The sequence below is a fragment of the Pezoporus flaviventris genome, unplaced genomic scaffold, assembly GCF_033815535.1.
Source record: "Pezoporus flaviventris isolate CSIRO_AGI_PZ_B2104156 unplaced genomic scaffold, CSIRO_AGI_Pfla_v1 ptg000015l, whole genome shotgun sequence".
NCBI classification, from domain to species: Eukaryota; Metazoa; Chordata; class Aves; order Psittaciformes; family Psittacidae; genus Pezoporus; species Pezoporus flaviventris.
The window spans coordinates 44,668,386-44,679,523 of NW_026892563.1; the positions used below are offsets into that span (position 1 = coordinate 44,668,386).

General features: G+C 40.2%; 1 protein-coding gene across 3 annotated transcripts in view; it reads left to right on the top strand.

The window, feature by feature from the left end:
• The window catches only part of GUCA1C (guanylate cyclase activator 1C), a 45,256-nt gene extending 35,176 nt beyond the window's left edge, over positions 1 to 10,080 (top strand). For all 3 annotated transcript variants that reach the window (XM_061454380.1, XM_061454378.1, XM_061454379.1), the window contains 3 exons: positions 3,639 to 3,788; positions 6,251 to 6,338; positions 9,275 to 10,080. In XM_061454380.1, coding sequence (XP_061310364.1) covers positions 3,639 to 3,788; positions 6,251 to 6,338; positions 9,275 to 9,405 — 369 coding nt within the window. In that variant the 3' untranslated portion in view covers positions 9,406 to 10,080. The remainder of the gene's footprint in view (positions 1 to 3,638; positions 3,789 to 6,250; positions 6,339 to 9,274) is intronic.
• The last annotated feature ends 1,058 nt before the right edge of the window (positions 10,081 to 11,138 follow it).

The following is an 11,138-nucleotide window of genomic DNA, read 5'->3' on the forward strand; positions in this document are numbered from 1 at the left end:
CACATCAGCGGTGTATTCATAGCCGAGAAGTCAATTAGTTTTAATCTGTCTTCAAATAGTTTGAAGCCGTGAGAGTTTTTAAGGACCTGTGAAGATTAGCAACGCTATTCTGGGAACTGAAAGGATAATGCCCTCCTACAGCTCTGGGGCTGAAGTATTAACTGCTGTTGTGTAACGCTACGATCCTTCACTGCCCGCCTTTGCCCTCGCAGGACACACATCTCCATCTTCAGCAAACAAAGGCGAGCAGCCTCCAGCAGCTGCACACAGGCTGACATTCTGAAGCAAAAAGAGAAAATTCAATTGCTTTCTCCTCAGGTGATCCAGTAACTAATGAACAACTGAAATGGGGCCTGAGCCCTGGGCAGGGATAGTCAGGACTGGTGGTGTCCTCAGCGACAGCTACTGAGGACAAATTTTATGCCATCAGCAAATTCTCCTTCCAGTTTTGGGGCCCTCTTTTGTCTTTGTTTTGTGAATAAGACTGTTCCAAGCAGCTTTAAAATAGTCACTCATCAGTGAAAGCAGAACAAGTTACAGCATCGAAGGGCATAAACACATGCACAACCATAATGCGTCCTTAAGGTTCAAGTTCATCTGGTCAGTCCATGAAGAGCCTAAAAGGAAAAGTGCATACTTTTATGAAGTCTGCTATGTTAAGCAGAAAGTCCAGAAGACTTTGGGGTCTGTAAAAGAAGTTTTAACCCATTTTGGTTTTGATGTATCTCCTACCCACTCCTCAGAAGCACACCAGGACATTTCTGTCCCCTTGTTTTACACTATACCCAGAGGACATACTTTGTGAGCTTACCCCAGCAGGTTCTCCCTATTCAGGCAGGGAAGGGAGCAGGGCTTCACCATCCCTCCAGATGTGCTGCAGCCAAGGAAGGCAGGGCCAGCAGCATACAGACATGGAATATCAACCTTCATAGACAAGAAATACATTCATCACCCAAATCTGTCCAGTCCTAAACTGGCAAATAAGCTTCACCTGCTTTAACTCCATTTAATAAAAGTACTTGAAATTTGCCCTTTGGAATGACACAGTAAAGCTCCAGAAGTAAATTACTTTTATCTCCCACCACTGATAATTATGCTCAGCTTATTATGTTGCTGTGGTTTTGGTTTGTTTTTTTTTTCATTTTATTTTATTATGATATAATTTATTATTTTTATGGTAGCCTTTTGCTTGTGAATTACTGACTTCCTAATGCTCAATGGTTACTTTAATGTGCATGCTGGAGATACATAAAGACCTACCTACATACTTGTATTGTGAATGGTTATAGAGCAGCAGATGGGTAAATCAGAACAGCAGTGTTCCTTTAATAAAATCACACACTTATTCTATTATTTGCTGTACTCCCAGAACCACAGGATGATCTTCATATGTTACTGCTATGATATTTTTCATTATTTAATGTACTATTCTGAGGCTGTTGGATGCTACTGCGAAAAGAACAGTATTTATCTGAGAAAGCTCTGTGTACATGTAGAAAGATCGCCATAGCCTTCTACATCATGTAATTTTTTCTTCCTACAATGCATGTTTTTTGCTGTAGAAAACCAGAACATTTCTCATCAGTGCTTCTGTGCAATGCTTCTGGTTCCACATCAGGTAGATGAATCTGTCTTCCTCCTCAGTGTTCCTATTCCTGGTGCTGCTGAAGTTAACATGTTGCTGCTGGTCCTTGCATGTCTATGGAATGTGGCTGGGGCTTTCCTAGCAACTACAATTTCCTTCAGGTGTTTTTCAGGGGTGGAAGCTTTTTGACCTTAGCTTTCAGTCCCTTTCACCAGATCAGAATTACGTACCCAAATACTTTAAGATGATTATTACCTTTTCCAAACTTCTGATGTTTTGTCACAGCAACAACAGTGAAACCAAGATGCAAAACGAAAGCAAACAAAATGTCATTTTCCAAGATCCAAAGTGAAATGTAAGGGAGAAAGAAGAAAATTAATCTGGTCATGGGCATCCAGCAAGCCTAAAATTAATCTGTAGATTCAGTAAGTAGCATGAAATGCAATAAAAAAGCAGCAATGTGAAACACATCTAACCACATTTTTAATAGATCTATCAAATCAGATGATGGAAATGTAATCAGCAAAATGAACCTTGCCCTCAGTGAAATACTTGATGAGATGCTTCTTGAAATAATACTCGTAAAATTGAAATTCCAGCTGGTGTGCCAAAAAAAAAAAAGCATTAAGTTTGTGGTACATGATCTGTCATTTTTTTTGGTAAAGCATCTGCTTTTAATACTGCACCTAACCTTGTTTGAAAACTGCATGTAGTTACTGCTAAATTTCATTTCATCCCAAACAGTGGTTCAATGGTGTCTTAGCCTTTGCTGTGTTTGCTGTTATTGCAATCAGAGTAAATCCAGCAGCTACAGCAGAACCCGCACAAGGAATCTGTCCCCAACAGTTACACACACACCATTTCTGCATGAACCTTGAATCCAGTGTGTTTGAAACATTGGGATTATCTCTTGGGTGCCACTCTGCCAAACAGCCTTAGACAGAAACCAAAACAAGCAGTAGAAGTGTGGCAATGAGTTGCACTGCACCTCTACAGAACGTCTTTCCCTTTAGCATAGTACAGCCTAGAGGACAGATTAATGCCTGCTGATTGCAAAACCTCAACTGGCAGGACACTTGCTGATATATGACAATAAAAATAAGCAACATGCTAAACCCACTAGATACTCATCCAACCTTCTCTTCTCACCCAGAGACCATCTAAAACTGATGACAGTCTTTCCAAGGTTTTCCAAGCAACTGGATTCTGACCAACGTAAAGATCACAAGATTAAATTTACCAGCTGTTAATTCTTTTTATATGCACATGAGAAACAGCTGGAGCAAATACTCTCCAACTTCAGCAACTGTTTCTTCCATCCTCACCACGTTGTTAACAGAAACAGAGGAAGCTGACCATGGAGGCCTGTCCTTGACAGGCTTCCATCAGTAGCTTCAGAGAAGAAAGCAGAAAATATGGAATTAAATTGATCTGAAATACTCTTTCCCTGCGAATATACCCCTAGCCCCACTGTTTAGAAACTAGTTTACGACTTGCAGGCTTTATATCCCATGCAAAATGCATTAGTCAGAGAGACCTGATGTCTATATGGATAAACCACAGTACCTGGGGTTCATGCCAGGTTATCGGTTATCATGTACAACACTTGCTACATGATCTCTCAGATGGATAACACCTGGAACAGCTTTGTTGCACTGGAAGTCATCCATAGTTCTGCAGTACCCATATGAATATAAGCAACTCTGCTGCAGACATCTCATTAGCCCCAAACCACAGATCCCAGCCTCCCCTTTTTCACATGTGGAAGTCTTTCTCTTCTCCTCAAAAAAACATCAATTACGATTGTTCAGAACAGATTTGCCCCTCACCCCCACTGCCCCAGCTTTCAGAGAACAAACCTGTGCCGATACCCCTCCCTACAGTGCTTCCAGTTGAGCATATCCTTTTTAAACACTACAGAAGAGACTTTATGTTAAGGTGCTTTATAATTCAATGTGTATTATAGTGAATTTGATGACCTGTTTCTGTGAAATTGCCAGAATGAACAGAAAACAAAAGTTGTTAAATAGGTTTTTCTCTCTTTCTCTCTTAGGATGGATTTATAGACTTCTTGGAGTTCATAGCCGCAATAAATTTGGTTATACGAGGGAAAATTGACCAAAAATTGAAATGGTATTTTAAGCTATATGATGCTGATGGAAACGGATGTATTGACAAAAAAGAACTAGTAAGCATATTCACGGTAAGCGAGTTATGACCAATAGCAAGAGCATTTGACATAGTGTATAGCCTCTGAAACAGCGGTTCATCATGTGTTGTAAATGGATTGTCTGTACTTTATCTAATGTTTTACAGTTGTAAAACCAGAATTGTTCTGACTAGCGGTGCTCCTGCCATTAGTTTCTTGCTTATCGAAGTAAACATCTCTACGCAGTACCATAGTTCTACAGATATAATTCTTTACTGAAAAGTGAAAAACTAGAAACAGGAGAGACATTATTGTGATAAACGGTGTTATAACGTAGGGTAGAACAACAGCACAATGAATAAGCCAGCTGGTTAAAAGTGTTTGTGCCAGTCCGGTGTGGAAGACCGGCTTCTCAAACAGCACTTGCTGCAAGAAGCAATAGAGATGTCATCCTAATACTTTTAATTGTTTGAAAGCCTTTTAGATTTGCTTACTGCAAATGCCATAATCCCCTATTTTAAAATCCAGTTGGGGAAATTTAATTTTCCCATGAAATCATGCCGTGACATTTGGATACAAATACTGGAGAAAATTTTGCAGAAAATGGGTCCATTTCAAACCCATAAAACCAAAGCAGTGCATTTCTTTCTTTAAAATTACTTCTGTAGTTTTCAACTTGCTTTCGTGAAATAACTGTTGTGCACTTTGGTAGCTGCTTTCATCCAAAAGGTATTATAGGGTTCCTTGCAAATACAAATGACTTAATCCTGCTCCCTGAATGTTCAGGATTCGTTACAGACCAAGGTTTTGCTGCAGGGAGGATAAAATCTAAACAGGGATTTAATGTCATAATAAACAAAGAACATACGTATATAACAAGGAACAAACCCCTGGATTCTGTGGGAGTGCCTGGCTAGTCACTGTTAAAGACATTCAAGAGCTGCTGCCCAGTTTGAAAGGAACCAGAGCCACATGAAGCCACAGGGTTAAAAAACAAAGTGGATGCATGACCTTCTAAAGGGCAGCTTTCTAAAGGTAGGAGAGGCTGCACCTCCCAGATTTCTCCTCGTTTAAGACTAATGACATCTTTCTTTTGAAGTTATTCTCCATATTTTTCACCCAGAGGCAATGAGGTGACTGTTTTGTCTTGGTCTTTACTTTTAATGTAAAGTTTTGGTTTTCAACTTGCCTGTTTTTAAAACCAGTTTACACATCTCTGTGTTTTCCTCTCTTTTGGGGTACAAGAACCTTAGCTTAAACCTGCCCAAGTCATTTGACCTAGGCTTGTCCAACAAGATATATGATACCTGAGACACTAATTTAAATCACACAAGTCCTATTAAATCTTCATCTCTCCACACAGCTATGCAAACTTTGGACCAGCATTATCAACCATCAAAATTCCTTCCAGACAAATATGCATTTTAACAGCCCGGTTATTGTAGTTTATTATTTTAAGGTGATTCTGTGGTAGTCAGTGATTCAAGTACTTTAGGTACTTATACAATACTTTGGGTGCCATGGTTTAGTGTGAGGTGTCCCTGCCCATGGCAGGGGGGTTGGAACTAGGTAATCTTAAAGTCCTTTCCAACCCTAACTATTCTATGATTCTACTTCAGGAACCTGCCTTACTCTTAACACTACAACAAATTTAACTGTGGCAGAGCTGTAAGTTTCTTCTGCAGACTGCATCATGGTCAGACACAGAAAACACCAAAGTATCTACAGTATGAATTGCTAATACAAACGAGTTTATGTAGCTATCTTTGTAAAATTCTTGCTGCCTTCTGGAACTCATTTGTACAAAGTAAGATAAAGACAGTGATGGTCAAGAACTCCACACTGGCGCTGAATAGATTTAACTATTTAAATATAATGAGTTCTAATTTAATATCAGGAATACTGAAAGAAACAACTGGCACATGGCGGGAATAATTCGGCTGTAGATAATGAAATTCTGTAGTATGCCCATTACAGAACATATATGCATGTGTATTTCTACCTATATCTTTTCTTAAGTTATTTGAAGGACAAGTGAATCCTCTCAGCTTCCAGGTCTGCTGACCTGCCTTTATTTGTGATTACTAAGTTAAACACGTCTTAATAGAAAAATGACTTAAGTTTTCTATGCATGTGCTTTCAGCTGTGAAAAACAATACTCAAATCACACAGGCCACAGGGCCCTCGCCAAAGACACAGAACTCTCCAGGGCCAGATAAAAATGCTGGTGTGGAATCTAAAGTGTACTGCAGAGCAGAGGTGCCACATGGGTTCAGAAGACCTTCAGAGATATGGAAATTAGCCTGTGATCTTCAGGCTGTGTTATGTAAATTAAATTTCCAATCCTCATTACTGGAAACAGCTATTTATTTAGTGATTTTTGAGATTTTAGAGATATTTAGAGATTTTTTGAGAGCTAAAGAGCCGCATCTCAAATCCTGCAGCTGCCAGTGTATTGTTTTCACAGCCTGATGGGGAAAAGAGCCTGAAAGAACTTTCTCCCTTTCTGCCTTCAGGCTATCCAAGCTATTAACGGCCACAGTGACATGTCTGCTGAAGAGTTCACAAACATTGTATTTCAGAAGATAGACGTGAACAATGACGGTAAGAATATAGGTTTTGTTGGCACTGGCGGGGCTTTTCCCCCATAAGGAAGTGTGGGATCAAGAGGGGAGCTGAACCTGCTACTGAAGGCTTGACTGGATTAGATTAACAGAAAGCCTGAATGTGTTCTTTACCCATATTGCTTCAGCTTTACAGTGAAGTGTAAATAAATCAACTGTCTCTATTAATCTGACAGAGGAGTTACAATGCAGTAGGGGCTAAAACGTGGAGGTCTTGCACTGTGCATCCAAAGTGCCAGTACTCTGACTGCACAGAAGAACAAAGGTGTGATCAAGGAGGTTATTTTAGTGTGTTTCTGTTCTTAATCTCTCTAAAGTGGATGAGAGAACCAACTAATGTCCCTTGAAGGCTGACTGCTAACACATGCCACTGGTTTTATTCAAGGTAAGTACACTGAGTCAGTTGGACTTGCATTTGGAAACCAAACGTTTAAGTTGGAGTTGTTTCTAGTAGAACACTTGCACATGGGAATGTCTTCCCTCATACTTCTAGCCATGAAAATCCTCCTTCCACCAGCAATTGTGTTTTACATCAGTTACTGCAATCATTGAAAATTAGGAATATTAGGAAAACATTGCAGAGCAAAGTCACCTAGTGAGGAATCTGGGGTGCTTTTTTTGGTTTTTGTTCATTTTTCTGGTCTTATTTGCTACATTAAGGTTACTTTTTAAAATAGCTGTTTGCTATATACAGTCAGAGTACAAACAGTGATGTTGTGGTGCATGTGAATAACTCATGGAGGATTTTTTTCCCCACCTGCTTGGCCCAGCTTTTGGGCGAAGGCAAATAACCATAGGACTCCAAATAACATATAATCATAATCTAGTGTCTAACCCAAATTGTGTGATTATTCATATTTTGACTCCTGCTTTGACCATATGCTTACTGCCAATAACTGTATCCAAGCTAGACCATCAGCTGAAAAAACAACTCATGCGCCTTACGTTTTAGCAATGAAGTGCCAGAACATGAATTATTCAATTTATCTTCATAATACTCCCATTTCAAACTGCTTTCCATTTTTTAAATAGCTGCAAAGCAGCAGGACCAGCGTCACCTGGGGAATGGGACAAATTTCACCAATTTTAGCTTAAACTATGCTACTTTCTTGTAGTTTAAGCTCCTTGTGGCTTCTGAGTAAAGAAAAGGGCAAATAGACAAATAAGTTGCAATGTCCTTCCGCACATTATAATACAAGAAATAATCCCACACTTGTCAGGAGCAATTGTTAAAGCAAAACTCCCAATGGCTTTGTGATTTATTTTCATTAGCTCCAGGAAATCTGAGACCTGTCATGGTTGCAGTGAGTTTGGTATGCCAGTGTAACCACATCTCCCTGGTAACTGCAGTGGATTTGGTATGCTTGCACGCTGGTATTGGTACTTTGAAATATATAGTCTGGGATCAAGAGGAGGGAATTCAAGACCAGTTGACCTGCATAAGCATGAAAATGATGCAGCCTGTGCATCTGATGAGTCCAGGAACCCCAGCCAGCCAAAGACCTCAGTCAAAAGCAACACAGAGGGAAGGAGATGGGAAATAAGAGGAGTGCCCGGGATAGAAGAGATCAGAGGGATGAGGGGCAAAAGCAGGAGGACTCAGACAAGCATACAGAGATGGCTTCTTCCATTTCTGCTCCTGGGATGATGTTATAGGGGAACTGGTGCTGAAAGAGGAAGCAAAAACATCCTCAGGACACTACATGCCAGCCCCTGGAGAGGGTCTTACTCCTCTCACTGAAGCCTAACAGCCAGGATTTCTGTCAAATGATGTATTTCCACTTTAGCAGTGTGTATAGAAGCCTGTTCACCAGTGCAGTGATGACTCATATGACTGAAAAGGAAGCAACCTTTACTGCCCATGTAGAAAGTGGTTTTCACATTTTTCAAATGCTGATCATTTTCCTTTTTCATCTCAGATGAGGTTTCCAAGGTTGCAATGGGCAAAAACCAAAACACAAAAGTACTCTGGGGAGTACTTAAATCCAAAAATAGACAAAAGTCATTTAACTAAGTATACACTAGAAGTGCATGCAACTTGAATTGCTGCTCCCCTGCACCCTGGGGCCCTAATTCATCCAACTATCTTCCTCTTTGCCTGGCCTCTTGCCATTTCTTATTTCAGTGACAAATCATTCACTTTTGTGATTTTAACAAGAAACTTTATACCATTCTCTGAGTAAAAATAAAGCTTTTCCCTCATAAACAGTTATCACTGGAATAATCACAGTTATCATAACTTCTAACCAGATAATTACGTACATTCCTGTGTACTATACAAGCACACATATTCCTAGGAGGGGCCTTTGCCTTTGCTGACAGGGAAGAGAGTGGGAAAAGAGGAAGAATATTCCTGCTCCTCAATAGAAGAAATCTTTTAGCTGTCTTGTAACTTTCAAAGTATTGCCTGATTTTGCCATGGTCCTCAAAAATCACACCTTAAATGACCATTTCAGTTGCTTGCATGAATTTATGTAATCAAAACACTTAAATTTTTTTTTGCCTATATTTTATCTTGGTTATAAATAATCCTGGTAATCCCCAGCAAAATAAGCCCTTAATTTTTGTTAAAACTAGCTAGAAGATAAACTCCAGTGAGAATTGGACCATACACCTAAATTCACCCTTGATACAAGGTTTTGTTAGCGCCTTTTTTCACATTTAGGAGTACTCACAGTTGTCTTAGACTTCAGTGAAAGCTGTGTTTGAACTGTTTTAACAGAAAAAAAGTGAGTCTGAGTTCTGGGATCTGATGCAAAGTGGGAAAACATTAGCAAATACTCTTCCTGCATTTGCCTATCAGCAGAGAATGGGGAACCTTCCCGAGGGATTCGATCTGGCATGAATGGCCTTGTGTTGAATGGAGAGGGATTGCTGGGTTTCTTGGTTCCTAAGGAGTATGTGAATTCCTTTTAGGGGAACTGACTTTAGAAGAGTTTATCACTGGTGTTGAAAGCGACGAGGACCTCATGGAGTTGATTACAAAAAATTTTGACCTTTCCAACGTACTCAAAGTCATACAGAACGGCAGGAGACACAGCATCTGAAGGATCCAGTGACAGAAGCAGCATCTCTGTCGTCATTCCAAGGAAGATAATACGTGGTACCTTCAAGAGCTTGATGTCATCGAAGCCTGCCCAGGCAAAACTGAGCAGCCTGCTCCAGGAGTAATAACTTTCACTCTTGACTTCGTATCTCTCCTTTTATCTTCTTTATTCTTTCCCTCACTAATGACTGTGACAGCCACACTTATGATAGAAAAGCTATTTGACGCAGTACAAATAACTTATTTGCTCTCCATGAACGCTGTTCAGTCTAATCAATAAAATCATGAAAATATCACAAAATGCAATCTTTCTAGAAGACATGGAGTTAATGGATTTCTCCTTATCGGGACAGGCTTTTAAGCCTACCGTCTAAAGTGTGGACATAATCTTCTAGGTAGGACTGTGTTGTATTCAAATCAATTAAGAATGGAGCCTGATTTGCATTACCTAAAAATTGCTCTAATCAGTACTCAGAATTGAAGTAAATTCGCTGGGTAACACCTCAGTCAGCTTAATGTTCTCAAGATGTGCATCCTCCTTATCAAGCTGTCTACCACTTTTGATTTTATTACATCTTTAAATTAAACTAACATGATGTTTTGATGGTTTTGGCAGGGTTCAGCCACTGTTCTTTCAAATTAACCTTTTATGAAAGTGCTGAAATGAAATTCTGTTGTTTTTTGTAGAGTAAAATTAGAAGTTCAAGGAATTGCTAAAACCATTTTGTAAGCACACTGGTTTCCTAGAGATGTGTGTCCTTTGATTTGTATGCTCTCCTTTTCAAAACAATTAGTTTCCACTGGGCTTTCTGCCACAGCTGCATCAGATGAAAGGTAAGAGGTATCAAGACTTGTCTTACTGATGGGACTGCAGGCTTCTGCCAAAAAGGCTGTCTAACAGCTGAATTATTCTTGCCCTCCCCAACAGACAGTACTACTTCAGGTATCTTTGTCCTGTCCAGATACCTGGGCAAAAGCTTTTAGCAATTTAATCTCTTTGAGATTTCTGCTTTCTTTCAAACTGGTTTGCAATTGTCTCTGAAGGTGGTAGCTGTTAGGAGTACAGAGAAGGCATTTAAAGATGGCGTGATCATATATACCTAATTTTCTTAGGAAGTGTCGTGGTTTAAGTCCAGTCAGTAATTCAGAACCATGTAGCCGCTCATTCACTCCCTCCCTCCCCTCCTCTTCCTCCCCCCTGCTCCCAATGGGGAGGAGAATGGAAAGAATGTAACTCCCACCGGTTGAGATAAGAACAGTCCAGTAACTAAGGTATAACACAAATCACTGCTGCTGCCACCAATAATAATAATGATAAGGGAAATAACAAGGGAAGAGAATACAACCCCTCACCACCCACCAACCGATACCCAGCCCGACCCGAGCAGTGATCTAACCCTTCTGGGTAACTGGCCCCAGTTCTACATCCTGGGCATGACGTGCTGTGGTATGGAATACCTCTTTGGTCAGTTTGGGTCAGGTGTCCTGTCTGCTTCCTCCTGGCTTCCCCTCCTCCCTGGCAGAGCATGAGGTTCACAAAGTCCTTGGTCAGAGTAAACATTACTGAGCAGCAACTAAAACCATCGGTGTTATCAGTGCTGTTCCCAGGCCAAAAGTCAAAACCACAGCACTGCACCAGCTACTAAGAAGGAGGAAAATGACTGCTACTGCTGAACCCAGGCTAAACCCAACTCAACCTTACTTCATAAATAACGAGATTAATTCTGTGAGCTG